This window comes from Gorilla gorilla, chromosome 6 (assembly GCF_029281585.2).
Source record: "Gorilla gorilla gorilla isolate KB3781 chromosome 6, NHGRI_mGorGor1-v2.1_pri, whole genome shotgun sequence".
Lineage (NCBI taxonomy): Eukaryota > Metazoa > Chordata > Mammalia > Primates > Hominidae > Gorilla > Gorilla gorilla.
In genome coordinates this window covers 29402871-29423207 of record NC_073230.2, presented here as the reverse complement: position 1 = coordinate 29423207, position 20337 = coordinate 29402871, and the positions used below count along the sequence as shown (strand labels likewise).

Genomic DNA, 20337 nt, shown 5'->3' with positions numbered 1-20337 from the left:
TATTTTCTTAGATTCTGTTTCCTTATTTTAAAAATGTGGACAATAAGGATCTGGAAGGATATTGAGAGGATTCAAGGAGATACTGCATGTGAAGGAAAACTCTAAAGCATAATAAAAATGAAGTGGCCATAATGAATAAATAACATTATCCAATAAAAACAAAACATTTTAAGTCACACAATGTTGTATTGGTTTTACTACCACCAGGAAGTAAGAACACTGAGGGCTGGAACATGAAAGCACATAACACATGTTGTTTGCTGAACTAACCAAAGGAAGGAAGGAAAACTTTTCCATGTTTTCTCTTCAAGTTTGAGTAAATGTTTGGCAAATTTCATTCACTCGTTCAATAAAGAAAAGATGAACATCAGATCCTAAGCAGCTGAGAGGGGCTGCAGAAGGTCCTATGCGTACAGGATGCTCTACTGTAAACCTATGACCACGGTTTTAAATAGGTGTGCAACACTGTCCAGCAAACCTGCTGTGATTTCAGGACAACTTCATTTACCATTCTCCCCACTCTCTACTTCAAGTCTCCCACAATTTCCACAAACTTAATTCCTCACTCTTCGTATCTGAGCTCTAAGAAGTATTCCCTGACCTCTACCAGATTGTCTTCCTATTTCACACCACCATAATACCACTTGCCTTTTTTCTCATGGCATCATCGCTCCAAATTTACATTTATTTGCATCATCATTACATTTGTCATTGATAGTGGTATCAAATTAATATTAATTATAAATCTAATTTATAAAATTTACATCATTGTTATTACGCTTATTTGCATGATTATTGTATTTATTTAGAATAATGCAATTAGGTTGGTAACTGGCTCTCAGGCTGTAAACTCCAACAGAGCAGGGGCCTGTTTTTGTTCACCCTTCTGTTCCTAGGACTAACCCAGTTCCTGATGCTTAGTAGATGCCGGGGTCAATTCTGCTGAATTAGTCAGCATTCCTGACCTCTGCAAACTCTTTGTCTGGTGGGTGTGGAGGCCTACTGTGTAATGGCCGTCTAAAGTTTCAGGCGGGTTTGCAGCTGTCCACCTGGGCCTTGGTAAAGAAACCTGGGTTGCCTGTTCTGCAAAGTGAACCCTGTAGCAAATGTTTTGGGAGACAGAATCCTCCCAAAGAGAACCCTGCCCCTTTACAACAACAAAACAAAACAAGCCCCAAAGCCGCCCTACAATATTTTCCTGGATGAGAGACAGGGGTTGCAGCAGAAGCTCGCGCCCCAGGGCATGACCTGGAATAAACCCTGCCAAGGATCCAGCGCGCGTGCCAGCTGGAGGCTGCGCCGGGACAGCCCCCTCATTTCTCCCGCGCTAAACCCCGCCGGACGGCTCCACTCCCTCCCTCTGCTGCAGGGGGGAGCCCGGCGCCCTAACACTGGTAATTACTCTTGCCGCGCCCACCTGCAGCCCCCTCTCGCGCCGCCTGCGAAGACAAGGTCAGTGGCCGCGAAGTTGGAACGTGATCGGAGCCACGAGGCCCAGTGAGGCGGCACCGAGCGAGCAGCGCAACGCGCTCCCCCTGTCCCGGGCGTCAAGTGCGCCCCTCCCGGGGCCCGCCTGTGCTCCGGGCGGAGCGCTCTAGCTGCTCGGGCGCGGGGCGTTCTTGGTGCGCGGGGCCGTGGTGAGTCCGGGCTCCCGTGGCCGCGTGCTGGGAGGAGACTGGAGCCCGGTTAGGAAGAATGGAGTTGGCGACTCGCTACCAGGTGAGGGTCCAGCCGCCCGCCGCCGTCCGGACGCACCCACAGTGTGACTTCCCTTTGCCACCCGGTCCTGCTGGCCTTGGGCTGGAAACGTGGCCCTTGGCTGCGGCACTGGGGATCTGGCGCGCCGAGCCGGGTGAGTGCCGGAGTGGGCGCGCCCTGCAGGTGTGCGCAGTGGGTCACGTTTGTGCCACGCGGACCACAGAGGCCGGTCGCCCCAGCACACAACCGCGCTCAGCCTGGCGCTCTGCTCAGTCTCGGGTGGCCGCCGGGGGTGCAGGCGGGGAGCTAGCGGGGCGCAGCGCCTGCGTTTGCAGCCCTCGTGAGACGGGGGAGGGGCTTTTTTTGTGCACTCCCCACACTTTCTCCGGGAATTGGCACAGAGATCAGGAAGCTTAAGAAAGTTGTAATTTTTTTTTTTTAACAGTCGATCGCCAGACCAGTCCAACTTGGATAATGGAGTTTAAAAAGAATAACTTTAGTGTTTATTCTAGAACTTTTGTAAACGTTTTCAAGGAATTAGTAACCATTTGGGGGAAATGGTAACGTCATTGGGCCGAGTTAAACAAGCTGCAAGATCCCAAATCTTATGCACAGCACGACCCCAATTACGCGTTAAGGGCCTAACTCGTCTTTAAAACTCATTAGCAAACACTTGAGTAAGTTCCCCCAAACGTTTCAGTTAGTAGTGGGAATGTGAACGTGACTTCAGTTTCCTCTTTTTACTTCTTAAAAGAGCTTTTCTCTACGTTATCGTAATGGAGATACATGTTTACTTAGAAGTAAGCAATAAAAACATTTTTCAAAAGAACTAAAAATACAACCTTTAACAAGGGAAACAAGCAGCCACGCCTCTGCTTGTGGGAGCACAGAGATGCTTTGTGCGAGGATTGTGTGTGTTTTTTTTTTTTCCACTTGTTTTTGTGAGAGTCGCGAGACTCACTGCTTCCACCTTGCCTCCGACTGGTGTTCACTTTCCTCCACCTGCATGCCTGGCCCGGGAGAAGGGGAGGCGGGGCCGCCAGCGTTGGAAGGCGCAGAGTGCTAGGCGCCCGAGCCCAAACCGCTGTCACCTGCCCGAGTCTGGCGGCAAAGACTGAGCCACTATCGGTAGCTTTGGCCTTTTAGTAATTTCTGAAGCCTTCCTGAAAATCGTCGTTTGAGAAAAATCTGTCGTTGATGTTTCTGAGAATATTTTTAAAATGCTTCCTGTGAGATAAACTATTAAAAGCAAGGGAAACAGTAAAGCCTACGGAATGAGACAGGGTTCGATTTTTTATGTTTTTGCCACTGGCTTTTACCGTGTATTAGCATCTTTTTTTTTTTTTTTTTTTTTTTTTTTTTTGAGACGGAGTTTCGCTCTTGTCCGGGGTGGAGTGTAATGGCGCGATCTCGGCTCACTGCAACCTCCGCCTCCCGGGTTCAAGCAATTTTCCTGCCTCAGCGTCCCGAGTAGCTGGGATTACAGGCGCCGGCCACCACGCCTGTCTAATTTTTTTTTTTTTTTTTTTTTTTAGTAGAGACAGTGTTTCACAATGTTGTCCAGTCTGGTCTTGAACTGCTGACCTCAAGTGATCCACCTGCCTCGGCCTCCCAAAGTGCTGGGATTACAGGCATGAGCCACCACTCCCGGCTGGCGTCCTAACCTAGGAGTTTCTGTTGCTACAGGACTAAAAACAAAAAACAAACCCTCTGGATGGAGATTTGAGCTCCTTGTGAGTTTAGTCAGAAAATGTATCTGGAATTTATCACTCCGGATCTCCTTGTGAATGTAATCAGAAAATGTTTCTGGAATGTGTCACTCCTGTTGTTAAGCTGGAGAGTTCTTTGCACTTCCACTACTGATACTCATAATTCATGCTTAGGAAACTCAGAAGTCCCAGAATGTGTAGTTGGAAGTGAGCGTTTACTGCCACACAATGAGGCTAATTTTTGGTAGTTCTAAAATGTTAAATAAACTATTTATCATGTAGGGGTTACCCACAAATTATATCCGATCCATTATGCACCAATTAAGGCAAATTACTATATGTAAGATGATCAGGGTTTTTTTTTTTTTTTCCTTTTCTGAAGACCTAATTGGCAGTACAAATCAAAGATGTGTGATGATTTTTCCAGTGGAAATGTTCATGTTCATCGTAATTTAAATGTGCACAGATTATAGTCTCTAAATTAGTGGAGAGTGGTTCTGTGGGGTGGGCAGGTGACTGTGGATAAGAACACTTAATGAACATTTCAGGCACAGCAAGATGTTAAATTCGTGTGGTTCCACCCTGTCCCCCAGCCTTATGAATAAAGCAATGTGATGAACCACCTGAAGTGGCATTACTGCACATCGAATGTCGTTCAGCTCAGTGTGCAGTGGGTTTTAATCTCACACATTGGAGTAAGTATAATTTCTATCGCTTGGAAAGCGCAGAGCTAAGTGTTTCAGCAAAGCAGCTTAGGCCTAATGTTATGAGTAAAGCAAACAAGGAGACTCATTTGCTCTGAACTACTTTCGAGTCTGCTTTCCTGCCATCCCACCAGTGTGTTGGATTTGATGTCCTCTGACAGTGATTACGCTTCCCACAGGCTGTAGTCTTGTCGTGCTGACCACTGTGTCTTTGTGCTTTTATATAAAATGACAGAAATACCTCGCAAAGGCAAGGGTGTGATCCCTTACTAAGAGCTGTCAACAGTGCAGCTCATGGGAGCTCCAGCTTGCTGCAGCTCCCTAGGAGAGAAACTGGTAGGTACTGAATGTCAGTGTTCTCCTCGTACTCTGTTCTAGCTCCAGAGTACAGGATGGCCCATTTGAGAAGGAAATGATCCTAAATGTTCTTGTAAATAGGCAGGAGCACGCTGTTGAAGGGGTAAAGGGGTATTTTTCTGGTATTGATCTCTTAGCTGCAAAGTGCTTCCATCTGATCCTGTTGTTTAACATGTAATTCCAGAGCCCCAGAAGCTGGTCACAGAAAGGACAATGATTTGCCACTTTAATAGTCTTGTATTTAAAACGCTCCTTGGTTGTTCTGTGTTCTGCTGGCTACCCCATCCATAGCAGAGCAGGATTCTCAAAAATCAGGCGAAAACCTCAGAGATCATAATGATTCTGATCAGGTACACAGGCCAGGAAACAATGAGATAATTGTGGCCTAAAACAATTATAAACATTAGAGTAAATTAATGAAAAAGATTAGAACATCATTGGAATAGAATAAGCCAGGCATATTACATTTAAACTGCTCTTGAGAGTTTTCCTTTACTCAAAGTTATGTTTTAGAATATTTACCTCCAGTATACAGTTTTGTTTTAGAAAAGACTCGGCTTTATTCACCAAAGTGGAATAGATACAGGCTACTTGAAGTAGGTAGGGATAGAGATAAGAAAATACTACGGGGGCCATTTTGTTCTTTTTGTTTATGAAAAGCAGTGCTTTCTGTAGTTTTTTTGAAATAGGACCATTCAGAGGCATATTTGGTAAATATCACTGAAGTTAACACTCAGAAAAATGTATCTTCCATAGTAGTAAATGCTAGCACCCTGCATGCAGTACAGAAAGTGTGGAGTCTCACAGTGCAAGGGGCCTGAGCTTTAGTTCAAATAAATCGTTGATGTTTCCTGCCTGTTTTCCTTCATGATCATCAGCTGAGGATAGAGGGCTTGCTGACTGGGTTAGTACACTGATCAGATAGTCAACTGAGCACCTGTTATGTGCTAGGCATTGGTAGGGTGGAAGAACAAAGACACAGAAAACACGCCTCTTTCCCCACACTCTCTACCAGAAGGCCATGCTTGAACTCCCTTCCTCTTCTGCTTTTGCCAGAGCTCAGCTGGCTCCTGCTCTGTGCTATGGGGACTTGGGGGACCTTGGGGACCTTGGGTTTGGAGAGTAGAGGGAGACCTTAAGAGCCATCCTTTTTTGCCCCCAAGGAATGGAAACTATCACTTCCTTTTAAAAGTCATGCTGTGCTAAGTACTTAAAAGTTATCAGATTTAATCCCCACTGTAGTTCTGTGAAGTAGGTTGTGTTATCTGCATTTTAAAGATAAGGCTAAATTGGCTAATTTGCTCAGGGCAATTTGTAAGGAAGGTTACTCAGCCAGGATTCTGTCCCCAGAGCCTCTGCCTGGCCCTTGCTGCTGGAATCACGGGGCCTTGGTGAGTCAGGAAACTTGCCCTGTTCCCTCCTCCCTTTAACTGGAAGGGCTGGAGTATTAACAGCAGCTAGTCTGGTTCTTTTTTAGGAACTCACCAGATTATGCTTTATACTGCCTGTAAAAGTCAGTTTGGGAATGTGAATAAGATCCACCAAGCTTTTACATAGGAATGACTTTTATGTGAAATTTGCATTGTACAAACAATAACATGTTACCGTAAGCTGCACTGAACCACTTCTCTGCTTCCCCTACTCTCCATGCCCCATTTTCTGCAGTTTCCATGTAGTGTTTGCCTGTAGCACAGTCGTCATCTTTGTCTAACCTTTACAGTATGATTGCTGTTGGAATCTGCTTTCCTTAGCACTATCAGCATTACTTTTCCTAGTAGCTTAGAGGTCTTTACAGTTTTCATTTTTAGTGACTGTCTAGTGTTTCTAGATGTGTATTTTATGTATTTTATGTTGAAAAAATATTTTTTTATTGGAGGAACTTTGTGGTAAATATCTCAGGGTGGTACACTGTATATCTTACGGCTTGTGTTGGAGTCTGCACTATTTTTAATAACTGTTTATAATGTATTTAATATCTCATAAAGGGAATGTGCCTGATTTTCAATGGTTAGGAGCCTCTGACACATTGTTTTCCTAGGGCATTTCCCCTTTTGTTGCGCTGAGAAAGCAGTTTTTGCTGAGGTTAGAACCAAGCTTATGATAACTGGACTGAAAGAATGTTGTCTCCTTGAACTTAGAGCATCTCATAGAATGTTCTAGTTGGGGGTAAAGTGGAGAGTAGTCCCAGAGATCTGTTCTTTACATCCGGTCTGCCTAGAAAACCAAGAAAACTTATAAATGTGTCAGTGGACATTTAGTGGAAGTGACTGCAGATTAGGGCTACGGGGAATTTGTGGCAAGTTGGTCTCATTGACTTGGCGGAAGGCAGGGACACCCCATCCACAGCGTCCACATTCATGCTTCCACCTGTGCATCTACAGCAGGTTCTCCTGGGTGACTGCATCCTGCAGCTATGTAGGTTACTGCTCCTGGAAGTCTTCCCAACCATTGCCCCCACCGCTGGCTCGGGTGCTCGCCCTGGCAACTTCTGGAGTACCTGGGCTGACTTCCCTGATCACATTTATCATACCACACTGGAATTGTTTAAAGATTGTTTCTCTTACCCTACCACTTACGACTCAGTTTTCATCAGCTCTCTTAGCATGGTGTCTGGCATATATTTGATGCTTAGGAGATGATGTCCTGCATGTATTAGATGCTTAATAAATATCCATTGAATGGATGGAAGGGCAAAGTAGTACTGTTACTAATATACTCTTTTAATTAACATTTATATAACGTCTTCTACTTTTCAGAGCACTTTGCAGGCATAGTTTGGAAGTCATCAGGGCTGGTTCTTTTCCTTCCAGGTAAGTGGTGTAGGGTTGCACTTTCCTGGCCGTGAAACGGTCAAGGCTATTTGACTTGCTTTGGCCAGTGGAATATGAGAAGTACTATATGTCACTTCTAAGTGAATTATTTAAATGCCAGTGTACCACTTACTGTATCTCATTCCCTCTGCCACTGCATCTGTCAGCATTCTGCAGAGTGGTAGCTCTATCAGCCCAGGTTCTGGTGTGAGGACAGTGTGGAATAGAGCCTTGGGCTGGCCTGTGATGGACATGTAATGTGAACAAGACGGAAGCCTTTTTTTTTTTTTTTTTGGTTTGAAGCTATTGATTGAGATTTAGGGTTGTTTGCTACTGCTGTATAGCTTGTCATATCCTAACAGACCAGGGTGCTCCTATTTCAGTTTTGGATTCATTCACTCTGTGGTTGTCATCTGAGTGATCTGGGGTCATGGTAGTCGTGGTAACAAATGTGGGTGGGTTTCTTTTTGATTGTTAGAGTGATGAGGGTGAGGGGAATGCCCCTGGTAAGTGGTTTGGAGTTCAGGGGTATTAAGTACCATATGGCAGGCAGGAGAGTCCTACAGGATGAAGCAGTTGTTCTGTCCAAAACGTCAGTTGCACCTTGTTGGAAAACACTGAGAACAGACTTGTCCAATTTGGTAATCTTTTAGACTCCAGAGAAATCTTAACATTGGCTTCACATGTTCTATCTGCTGACCTCCCTGGAGGAGGAAATTACTTCACACTTCCCAAGTGATTTGGTTCACTTCACTCCCAGGATCTCTGCCAAAATTCCAGTTCATTAGGTACTCATCTGCTGAATAGCTCTTCTAAGACCTGTGTAAATACATATCTAAAATGACTTCCCATTTATTTCTTCTCTTTTAAACATAACATTGACTACCCTGTGGGGCTTTTTATTGTGGTAAGTATATATAATAAAAGGTACTATTTTTAACCTTTCAGTGTTACTAAGTATAGTCACAATGTTGTGCCACCATCACTGATCTCTCATGAGCTTTTTCATCATTTTAAACTGAAACTCTCTACCTACTAAACAATTACCCCTATGACCTCTTCCTCCAGCCCCTGGTTACTTCTATTTTAGTTTCTGTCTCTGAGGATATGACTATCCTAGGTATCTCATATAAGTGGAATCATATGGTATTTGTCCTTTTGTCACTGGCTCATTTCACTTAACATTGTTATTAAAGTTTATCCATGTTATAGTATGTATCAGAATTTTTTTTCAATTATTTCTCTTTTGAGACAGGGTCTCACTCTTGCCCAGGCTGGAGTGCAGTGGTGCTATCGTGGCTCACTGCAGCCTTGACCTCCTGGGCTCAAGTGATCCTCCCACTGCAACCTCTTGAGTAGCTGGGACTATAGGTATGTACTACCCTGCTTGGCTAATTTTTCTTTTTAAAATTTCTGGTAGAGATGGAGTCTCTCTTTGTTGCCCAGGTTGGTCTTGAACTCCTGGGCTCAAGCAGTCCTCCTGTCTTGGCCTCCCAAAGTGCTGGGATTAGAGGCATAAGACACTGTGCCTGACGTCTTTTCTTTTAAAGTCTGAATAATACTCTTATATGTACATACGATCTTTATTTACTCATCTATTTATGTTGTCGGTTGTTTCCACCTTTTGGCTATTGTAAATACCAATGAATAAACATTGGCATACAAATATCTGCTTCAGTCCCTGCTTTCAGTTGCTCTGGGTGTGTATTCCTAAAAGTAGAATTGCTGGGTTATATGATAATACTAAATTCAATTTTTTCAGAAACCACTATACTGTTTGGCACAGTGGCTGTGCCATTTTATATCATCATAAGCAGTGCACGAGTGTTCCAATTTCTTCACATCTTTGCCAGCCCTAGTTCTTTCCTGGATTTTTTTTTAATGGCCATTCTAATGTGCATAAAGTGGTATCTCATCGTGGTTTTGTTTTGCATTTCCCCAATGATTAGTGATGTTAAGAATTTTTTTCTTGTGCCCGTTGGTCACCTGTACATCTTCTTTGAAGAAATGTTAATTCAAGTCCTTTGCCCATTTCTTAACTGGGTTTTTGTAGTTGTTAAGTGAGTTATTTATATATCTTGGATATTAATCCCTTATTAGATATTATTTGCAAATATTTTCTCTCATTCTATATAGGTTGCCTTTTCACTGTCTTGATAGCGCCCTTTGCACAAAAGTTTTTAATTTTGAGGTCTAATTTATTTATTTTTCTTTTGTTGCCATATCCAAGAAATTATTGCCAAATTCTGTGTCATGAAACTTTTCCCCTGTATTTTCTTCCATGAGTTTTATAGTTTTAGCTCTTATATTTAGATCTTTGATCCATCTTGAGTTAGTTTTTATAGACGGCTTAAGGTAAGGGTCCAACCTAATTGTTTTGCATGTGGATATATCCAATTTTCCCAGCACTGTTTGTTGAAAATACTGTTCTTTGCCATTATTCTTGGCATCCTTGTTGAAAATTAGTTAACTGTATATGCAAGGGTTTGTATCTGGGCTCTTTATTCATTTCCATTGATATATATGTCTGCCTTTATGCCAAGACCACATTGTTTTGATTACTATAGCTTTGTAGTAAGTATTGAAGTCAGGAAATGTGAGTCCTCTAACACTGTTCTTTTTTTTTTTTTTCTTTTTTAAGGGATGGAGTCTTGTTCTGTAGCCTAGGCTAGGGTGCAGCGGTGCAATCTCGGCTCACTGCAACCTCTGCCTCCTGGGTTCAAGCAATTCTCCTGCTTCAGCCTCCCGAGTAGCTGGGACTACAGGCACATGCTGCCATGCCTGGCTAATTTTTTTTTGTATTTTAGTAGAGACGGGGTTTCACCATGTTGCCCAGGGTGGTCTCAAACTCCTGAGTTCAGGCAGTCTGCCCACCTCAGCCTCCCAAAGTGCTAGGATTTCAGGTGTGAGCCACTGCGCCCGGCCTGTTCTTCTTTTTTAAGATTGTTTTGGCTATTTAGGGTCCTTTGAGATTCCACATTAATTTTAGGATGGACTTTTGTTTTTACGAAAGAAGTCACTGAGAGTTTGAGAAGGAATGCATTGAGTCTGTACATAGCTTCAGTTAGTGTTGTCACCTTATATTAAGCCTTCCAATCCACGATCATGGGATGGTTCTCCATTTCCTTGTCTTCCTTGATTTTTTCGGGGATGTAGTTTTCAGTGTACAAGGCTTTTTTCGCCTTTTTGGTTAAACTTATTTCTAAGTACTTTATTATTCTGATGCCATTGTAAATGGAATCGTTTTCTTAATTTTCTTTTCATAATTGTTCATTGTTAGTGTGTAGAAGCATAGTTGATTTTTGTGTTGATTTTGTGTCCTGCAATGTCTAATTGTTAGCTCTAACTACTTTTTGTGTAATCTCTAGTGTTCTCTACATATATAATCACGTCTCTTATAGCAGAGATAAATTTTGCTTCTTCCTTTCCAATTTGGATGCGTTATTTATTTTTCTTGCCTGATTGGTCTGGCTAGAGCTCCTAATACTGCGTTGAATAGAAGTGGTAAAAACAGGCATATTTGTCTAGCTCCTGATCTTAGGGGAAAAGCTTTCAATCTTCCATTCATCATTGAGTATCATGTTAGTTGCGGGTTTTTCATATATAGCCTTATGTTGGTGAGTTTAAGTTTCCTTCTATTTTTTTTTTTTCTGATGAGGGAAGGGTGTTGAATTTTGTCAGATGTTTTTCTGCATCAATTGAGATGATCTTTGTTTTTCCCCTTTATTCTGTTCATAGGGTGTACTACATTAATTGATTTTTATATGTTTGAACCATTTTGCATTCCTAGAATAAATGCCACTTGGTGATCTTGTATAATCCTTTTGCTACACTGCCGAATTTGTTTTACCTGCATTTTGTTGAGTATTCTTGTATCAGTATTCATAAGAGATATTGCTATATAGTTTTCTAGTATCTTTCTCTGGCTTTGGTATCAGGACAATGCTGGTCACATAGAATGAGTTTCAAGTGTTCCTCCTTCTTCAAGTTTTTGGAAGACTTTGAGAAAGACTGGTGTTTGTTCTTCTTTAAATGTTGGGTAGAATTTACCCATGAAGCCATCTCCTCCTGTGGTTTACTTTGTTGGGAGGGTTTTGATTACTACTTAAAATCCTTATTTCAAATATATTCAGATCTTCTGTTTCTTCATAATTTAATCTAGCTAGGTTGTTTGTTTCTCGGGATTTATCCATTATATCTAGATAATCCAATTTGTTGGCATACGGTTGTTTATAGTACTCTTAAAATCCTATTTATTTATTTATTCATTTTGAGATGGAGTCTTGCTCTGTCGCCCAGGCTGGAGTGTAGTGGCACAGTCGCGGCTCACTGCAACCTTCACCTCCCAGGTTCAAGCAATTCTCTGTTTCAGCCTCCCAAGTAGCTGGGATTACAGGCGTCCACCACCAAGCCTGGCTAATTTTTTTGCATTTTTAGTAGAGAGGGGTTTCACCATCTTGGCCAGGCTGGTCTTGAACTCCTGACCTTGTGATCCACCCACCTCTGCCTCTCAAAGTGTTGGGATTACAGGCGTGAGCCACTGCACCTGGCCAATCCTTTTTATTTATGTAAAATTGGTAGTAATGTCCAATTTCATTACTAACGTTAGTAATTTGAGTTTTCTCTATATATTTTCTAGTCACGTAGCTTAAGATTTGCCAATTTGTTGATTTTTTTTTTCAAAGAATAAACTTTTGGCTTCATTGATTTTTCTCTTATTCTATTATCTATTCTATTCATATCTGTTTTAATCTTTGTTTCCTTCCTCTTGCTAACTTTGGGTTTGGTGTGCTATACATTTCCTGTTCCCCTAATGTGTACGGTTTGTTTTTTGGTTGGAGATCTTCATTTTTATTGTGTTTACAGCTATAAATTTACCTCTTAGCAGTGCCTTTTGCTGCATCCCATATATTTTGGTAAATTTTGTTTTCATTTACATTTGTTTCAAAGTGTTTTCTAATTTCCCTTGTGATGTCGTCTTTGACCCATGGTTGTTTAGGAATATGTTGTTTAATTTCCACATATTTGTGAATTTTTCATTTTTCCTTCTGTTACTGATTTCTAGTTTCACTCTATTGTAACAAAGGATAGTATTATTTCAGTCATTTAAAAATGTGTTTACACTTGTTTTGTGGCCTAACATATAGTGTGTCCTGGAAAATTTTCTATAAGTACTTGAGAAAAGTGTTTATTCTGTTGTTGGGTTGAGTGCTCTCTATTAGTTTTAGTTGGTTTATAATGTTGCTCAAGTCTTCTGTTTCCTTATTGCTCTGTCTTGTTCTGTTCACTGTTGAAAGTGGGGTGTTGAAGTTTCTATCTGTTGTTGCAGAACAGTCTATTTCTTCATTCAGTTCTGTCAGTGTTTGCTTCATATATTTGGGATCTTTGATGTTTGGTGTGTGTATATATTTATAATTGTTCTATCTTCTAGTGAATTGGCTCTTTTATCAATCTATAATGTCTTCGTCTTTCAAAACAGTTTTTGACTATTTTGTCTCATATTAGTATAGCCACTCCATCTCTCTTTTGGTTATTATTTGCATCGAGTATCTTTTTCTGTCCTTTTAACCTATTGGTGTCTTTAGATCTAAAGTGAGTCTGTTGTAGATAGCGTAGAGTTGTATCCTGTTTTTAAAAAATCCTTCCTGCCAGTCAATTTCTTTTGATTTGGAGTTTAACACATTTAAATTTAAAGTAATTACTGGTGGGGAATTACTTAATCTTGTGATTTAAAAAATAGGCTTTCTGTATATCCTATGGCTTTTTTGTCCCTCATTTCCTCTGCTATTGCCTTCCTTTGAGTTTAGTTGATTGCTTGGTAGTGGCACATTTTGACTCTCTTCTCATTTCATTTCCTTTTCTTCTTAGATACTTTCTGTGTTACCATGGAGATTACATATAACATTCTAAAGTTATAGCAATCTGGTTTGAATGATACCAATTTCACTTTAGCGACATACAAAAATTCCACTCCTATATAGCTCTTTTTCCATCATTTTATGTAATTGAGATCAGGAATTATGTCTTTATGTGTTGTGTATCCATGAACAGATTCGTAAGTATTTTTAATCCTTTAGAAAATAACAAGTAGAGTTATAAGCCAAATTTACAATAATACTCTAGTTTTTATATTTGTCCATGTATTTACCTTTACCTGAGAACTTTATATTTTGGTATGGCTTTGGCAAAGTTACAGTGTAGTGACTTTCATGTAAATGTGAAGTACTCCTTTCAGCATTTTCTGTTGCAAATGCCAGTAGTAATGAATTCCCTTGGCTTTTGTTTATTTGGGAATGTCTTAATTTTTATCTCATTTTTGAAGGGCAGTTTTTTTTTTTTTAACCAGATAGAGAATTCTTGTTTGATAGTTTTTTTCCCTTCTGCATTTTAAATATATTACAAATGTATCATCCTACTGCTTTCTGACCTTTAAGGTTTCTGTGAGAAAATGGCTGATAATCTTTTTTTTTCTTTTTTTTATACTTTAAGTTCTGGGATGCATGTGCAGAACGTGCAGGTTTGTTACATAGGTATACATGTGCCATGGTGGTTTGCCGCACCCATTAACCCGTCGTCTACATTAGTTATTTCTCCTAATTATATCCCTCCTCTAGTCCCCCAACCCCGACAGGCCCCAGTGTGTGATGTTCCTCTTCCCATGTCCATGTGTTCTCATTGTTCACCTGCCACCTATGAATAAGAATATGTGGTGTTTGGTTTTCTGTTCTTGTGTTAGTTTGCTGATAATTTAGCTGGTTTCCTGCTTCATCCATGTCCCTGCAAAGGACATGAACACATCCTTTTTTATGGCTGCATAGTATTCCATGGTGTATATGTGCCACATTTTCTTTATCCAGTCTATCATTGATGGGCATTTGGGTTGGTTCCAAGTCTTTGCTATTGTGAACAGTGCCACAATAAACATACATGTGCATGTGTCTTTATAGTAGAATGATTTATAATCCTTTGGGTATAAACCCAGTAATGGATTGCTGGGTCAAATGGTATTTCTGGTTCTAGATCCTTGAGGAATCGCCACACTGTCTTCCACAATGGTTGAACTAATTTACACTCCCACCAACAGTGTAAAAATAAAAGCATTCCTATTTCTCCACATCCTCTCCCGCATCTGTTGTTTCCTGACTTTTTAATGTTCGCCATTCTAACTGGCACGAGATGGTATTTCATTGTGGTTTTGATTTGCATTTCTTTAATGACCAGTGATGATGAGCTTTTTTTCATATGTTTGTTGGCAGCATAAATGTCTTCTTTTGAGAAGTATCATATCTTTCGCCCACTTTTTGATGAAGTTGTTCTTTTTTTTTCTTATAAATTTGTTTAATTTCTTTGTAGATTCTGGATATTAGCCCTTTGTCAGATGGGTAGATTACAAAAATTTTCTCCCATTCTGTAGGTTGCCTGTTCACTCTGATGATAGTTTCTTTTGCTGTGCAGAAGCTCTTTAGTTTAATTAGATCCCATTTGTCAATTCTGGCTTTTGTTGCCATTGCTTTTGGTGTTTTAGTCATGAAGTCCTTGCCCCTGCCTGTGTCCTGAATGGTATTGCCTAGGTTTTTTTCTAGGGTTTTTATGGTTTTAGGTTTTACATTTAAGTCTTTAATCCATATTCAGTTAATTTTTGTATAAGGTGCAAGGAAGGGGTCCAGTTTCAGTTTTCTGCATACGGCTAGCCAGTTTTCCCAACACTATTTATTAAATAGGGAATCCTTTCCCCACTGCTTGTTTTTGTCAGATTTGTCAAAGATCAGATGGCTGTAGATGTGTGGTGTTATTTCTGAGGCCTCTGTTCTGTTCCATTGGTCTATATATCTGTTTTGGTACCAGTACCATGCTGTTTTGGTTACTGTAGCCTTGTAGTATAGATTGAAATCAGGTAGCGTGATGCCTCTAGCTTTGTTCTTTTTGCTTAGGATTGTCTTGGCTATACAGGCTCATTTTTGGTTCCACATGAAATTTAAAGTAGATTTTTGTAATTCTGTAAAGAAAGTCAATGGTATCTTGATGGGGATAGCATTGAATCTATAAATTACTTTGGGCAGTATGGCCATTTTCATGATACTGATTCTTCCTATCCATGAGCATGGAATATTTTTCCATTTGTTTGTTTCCTCTCTTATTTCCTTGAGCAGTGGTTTGTAGTTTCCTTAAAGAGATCCTTCACTTCCCTTGTAAGTAGTATTCCTAGGTATTTTACTCTCTTTGTAGCAATTGTAAATGAGAGTTCAGTCATGATTTTGCTCTCTATTATTGGTGTATAGGAATGCTTGTGATTTTTGCACATTGATTTTGTATCCAGAGACTTTGCTGAAGTTGCTTATCAGCTTGAGGAGTTTTGGGGCTGAGATGATGGGGTTTTCTAAATATACAGTCATGTCATCTGCAAACAGAGACAGTTGGACTTCCTCTCTTCCTGTTTGAATACTTTTTATTTCTTTCTCTTGGCAGATTGCCCTGGCAATGGAAAATGGAAAAATATTCCATGCTCACGGATAGGAAGAATCAGAATGTTGAATAAGAGTGGTGAGAGAGAGCATCCTTGTCTTGTGCTGGTTTTCAAAGGGAATGCTTCCAGCTTTTGCCCATTCAGTATGATACTGGCTGTGGGTTTGTCATAAATAGCTGTTATTATTTTGAGATCTGTTCCATCAATACCTCGTTTACTGAGAGTTTTTAGCAGGAAGCGGTGTTGAATTTTATTGACGGCCTTTTCTGCATATATTGAGATAATCATGTGGTTTTTGTCATTGGTTCTGTTTATGTGATGGATTATGTTTATTGATTTGCATATATTGAACCAGCCTTGCATCCCAGGGATGAAGCCAACTTGATCCTGGTGGATAAGCTTTTTGATGTGCTGCTGGATTTGGTTTGCCAGTATTTTATTGTCAATGTGAAAATCTTCGTTCATCAGGGATACTGGTCTGAAATTTTCTTTTTTTGTTGTGTCTCTGCCAGGTTTTGGTATCAGGATGATGCTGGCCTCATAAAATGAGTTAGGGAGGATTCCCTCTTTTTCTATTGTTTGGAATAGTTTTAGAAGGCATGGTACCAGCTCCTCTTTGTACCTCTGGTAGAATTTGGCTGTAAATCTGTCTGGTCCTAGACTCTTTTGGTTGGCAGGCCATTAATTACTGCCCCAATTTCAGAACTTGTTATTGGTCTTCAGGGATTCGACTTCTTCCTGGTTTAGACTTGGGAGGGTGTATGTGTCCAGAAATTTATCCATTTCTTCTAGATTTTCTAGTTTATTTGTGTAGAGCTGTTTATAGTATTCTCTGATGGTAGTTTGTATTTCTGTGGGATCAGTGGTGATACCCCCTTTATCATTTTTTATCGTGTCTATTTGATTCTTCTCTCTTTTCTTCTTTGTCTGGCTAGTGGTCTATTTTGTTGATCTTTTCAAAAAATCACCTCCTGGATTCATTGATTTTTTTGAAGGATTTTTCATGTCCCTGTCTCCTTCAGTTCTGCTGTGATCTTAGTTATTTCTTGTCTTCTGCTAGCTTTTGAATTTGATGGCTCTTGCGTCTCTAGTTTTTTTTTTTTTTTTTTTGAGACGGAGTCTTGCACTGTCACTGGGGCTGGAGTGCAATGGCGTAATCTTGGCTCACTGCAACCTCCGCCTCCCAGGTTCAAGCTATTCTTTTTGCCTCAGCCTCCCAAGTGGCTGGGATTACAGGCACCTGCCACCATGCCCAGCTAAATTTTTTGTGTTTTTAGTACAGACGGGGTTTCACTGTGTTGGCCAGTCTGGTCTCTAACTCCTGACCTCGTGATCTGCCCACCTCGGCCTCCCAAAGTGCTGGGATTACAGGCGAGAGCCACTGCGCCCGGCCACTCTAGTTCTTTTAATTGTGATGTTAGGGTGTCAATTTTAGATCTTTCCTGCTTTCTCTTGTGGGCATTTAGTGCTATAAATTTCCCTCTAAACACTGCTTTAGCTGTGTCCCAGAGATTCTGGTATGTTGTCTTTGTTCTCATTGGTTTCAAAGAACTTATTTATTTCTGTCTTGATTTCGTTAGTTACCCCGTAGTCATTCAGGAGCAGGTTGTTCAGTTTCAATGTAGTTGTGCGGTTTTGAGTGAGTTTCTTCATCCTGAGTTCCAATTTGATTGCACTGTGGTCTGAGAGACTGTTTGTTATGATTTCCGTTCTTTTGCATTTGCTGAGGAGTGTTTTACTTCCAGTTATGTGGTCAATTTTAGAATAAGTCTGATGTGGTGCTGAGAAGAATGTATATTCTGTTGATTTGGGGTGGAGAGTTCCGTAGATGTCTATTAGGTCTGCTTGGTCCAGAGCTGAGTTCAAGTCCTGAATATCCTTATTAATTTGCTGTCTCTTTGATCTAATAGTGACAGTGGGGTGTTAAAGTCTCCTACTATTATTGTGTGGGAGTCTAAGTCTCTTTGTAGGTCTCTAAGAACTTGCTTTATGCATCTGGGTGCTCCTGTATTGGGTGCATATATATTTAGGATAGTTAGCTGCTCTTGTTGGATTGATCCCTTTAGCATTATGTAATGCCCTTCTTTGTCTGTTTTGATCTTCATTGGTTTAAAGTCTGTTTTATTAGAGACTAGGATTGCAATCCCTGCTTTTTTTTTTTTTTTTTTTTTTGCTTTCCATTTGCTGGGTAATATTCCTCCATCCTTTTATTTTGAGCCTATGTGTGTCTTTGGGTGTGAGATGGGTCTCCTGAATATAGCACACCGATGGGTCTTGACTCTTTATCCAATTTGCCAGTCTGTGTCTTTTAATTGGGGCATTTAGCCCATTTACACTTAAGATTAATATTGTTATGTGTGAATTTGATCCTGTTATTATGATGCTAGCTGGTTATTTTGCCTGTTAGTTGATGCAGTTTCTTCATAGTGTCAGTGGTGTTTATAATTTGGTATGTTTTTGCCGTGGCTGATACCAGTTTTTCCTTTCCATGTTTAGTGCTTCCTTCAGGAACTCTTATAAGGCAGGCCTGGTGGTGACAAAATCTCTCAGCATTTGCTTGTCTGTAAAGGATTTTATTTCTCCTTCGCTTATGAAGCTTAGTTTGGCTGGATATGAAATTCTGGGTTGAAAATTCTTTTCATTAAGAATGTCGAATATTGACCCCACCCTCTTCTGGCTTGTAGGGTTTCTGCCGAGAGATCCGCTGTTAGTCAGATGGGCTTCCCTTTGTGGGTAACCTGACCTTTCTCTCTGGCTGCCCTTAACCTTTTTTCCTTCATTTCAATCTTGCTGAATCTGATGATTATGTGTCTTGGGGTTGCTCTTCTCAAGGAGTATCTCTGTGGTGTTCTTTGTATTTTCTGAGTTTGAATGTTGGCCTGTCTTGCTAGGTTGGGGAAGTTGTCCTGGATAATATCGTGCAGAGTGTTTTCCAATTTGGTTCCATTCTCCTCGTCACTTTCAGGTACACCAGTCAAACGTAGATTTGGTCTTTTCACATAGTCCCATATTTCTTGGAGGCTTTTTTTGTTCCTTTTTCACTCTTTTTTTCTCTAATCTTCTCTTCGTGCTTTATTTCATTAAGTTGATCTTCAGTCTCTGATATCCTTTCTTCTGCTTGATCGATTTGGCTATTGATACTTGTGTATGCTTCATGAAGTTTTCGTGCTGTGTTTTTCAGCTCCATCAGGTCATTTATGTTCTTCTCTAACCTGGTTATTCTCATTAGCAATTCCTCTAACCTTTTCTCAAGGTTCTTAGTTTCCTTGTATTGGGTTAGAACATGCTCCTTTAGCTCGGAGGAGTTTATTGCCCACCTTCTGAAGCGTACTTCTGTCAATTCATCAAACTCATTCTCCATCCAGTTTTGTTCCCTTGCTGGTAAGGAGTTGTGATCCTTTGGAGGAGAAGAGGCATTCTGGTTTTTGGAATTTTCAGCCTTTTTGTGCTGGTTTTTCCTCATCTTCGTGGATTTATCTACCTTTGGTCTTTGATGTTGGTGACCTTCGGATGGGGATTCTGAGTGGAAGTCCTTTTTGTTGATGTTGATGCTATTCCTTTCTGTTTGTTAGTTTTTCTTCCAACAGTCAGGCCCCTCTGCTGCAGGTCTGCTGGAGTTAGTTTGCTGGAGGCCCGCTCCAGACCGTTTGCGAGGTTGCAGAACAGCAAAGGATTGCTGCCTGTTTCTTCCTCTGGAAGCTTCGTCCCAGAGGGGCAACCACCAGATGCCAGCCGGATCCCTCCTGTATGAGGTGTCTGTTGACCCCTGCTGGGAAGTGTCTCCCAGTCAGGAGGCATGGAGTCAGGGACCCACTTGAGAAGGCAAGTCTGTCCCTTAGCAGAGCTTGAACGCTGTGCTGGGAGATCCACTGCTCTCTTTAGAGCTGGCAGGCAGGGATGTTTAAGTCTGCTTAAGCTGGGCCCACAGCCACGCCTTTCCCAGGTGCTCTGTCCCAGGGAGATGGGGGTTTTATCTGTAAACCCCTGACTGGGGCTGAACAGCTGATAATCTTGTTGAGTGTCACTTGTATGTGACTACTTTCAAGATTGTCTTTAGGCTTTTAATATTTGATTATATGGTGTCTTTGAAAGGACCTCTTCCGAATTGTCCTACTTGGAATTCCTTGAGCTTCTGGGATGTATTCCAATTCGTGCCTTTCAGCCAGTTGGGGGAGTTTTCGCCCACTGTCGTATCAAATAATCTTTGTCTCTTTTTCTCTCTGTTTTCTTTCTGAGTCTCCCATCATTCCTATATTGGTGTGTCTAAAGAAGTAGTTTAGGCTGTTTTCACTCTTCTGTATTCTTTTTAACTTTTTCTCCTCTAATTTTTTTCTCCTCTGACTCAGTATTTTCAAATGCATTATCTTCAAATTTGCTGATTTGCCTGCCTCCTCAAATCTGTTTTTAAATCACTCTAGTGAAATTTTCGACTTGGTTATTCTATTTTTTTCAGCTCCATAATTTCTGTCGGAGTCCTTCTTCATTTCTCTTTGTTAATAGGCTCATTTTGCTCGTTTTCCAGATTCACGTTAGTTCTTTGTACCTTTTGTTCTTTCAGCATAGGATAGTTTTCTTTGTCTAGTAAGTCCAGTGTC

General features: G+C 40.8%; 1 protein-coding gene across 6 annotated transcripts in view; it reads left to right on the top strand.

Annotated features, from left to right (window-relative positions):
• The first annotated feature begins 919 nt into the window (after window positions 1-919).
• The window catches only part of CDCA7L (cell division cycle associated 7 like), a 45841-nt gene continuing 26423 nt past the window's right edge, over window positions 920-20337 (top strand). For 2 of the 6 annotated variants that reach the window (XM_063708401.1, XM_063708399.1), the window contains exon 1: window positions 13315-13333. In XM_063708401.1, coding sequence (XP_063564471.1) covers window positions 13322-13333 — 12 coding nt within the window. In that variant the 5' untranslated portion in view covers window positions 13315-13321. Of the gene's footprint in view, window positions 1720-13183; window positions 13334-20337 lie in introns of those variants that run through there. The other 4 variants (XM_019031567.3, XM_019031562.3, XM_019031564.3 and 1 more) reach the window with 4 other exon arrangements.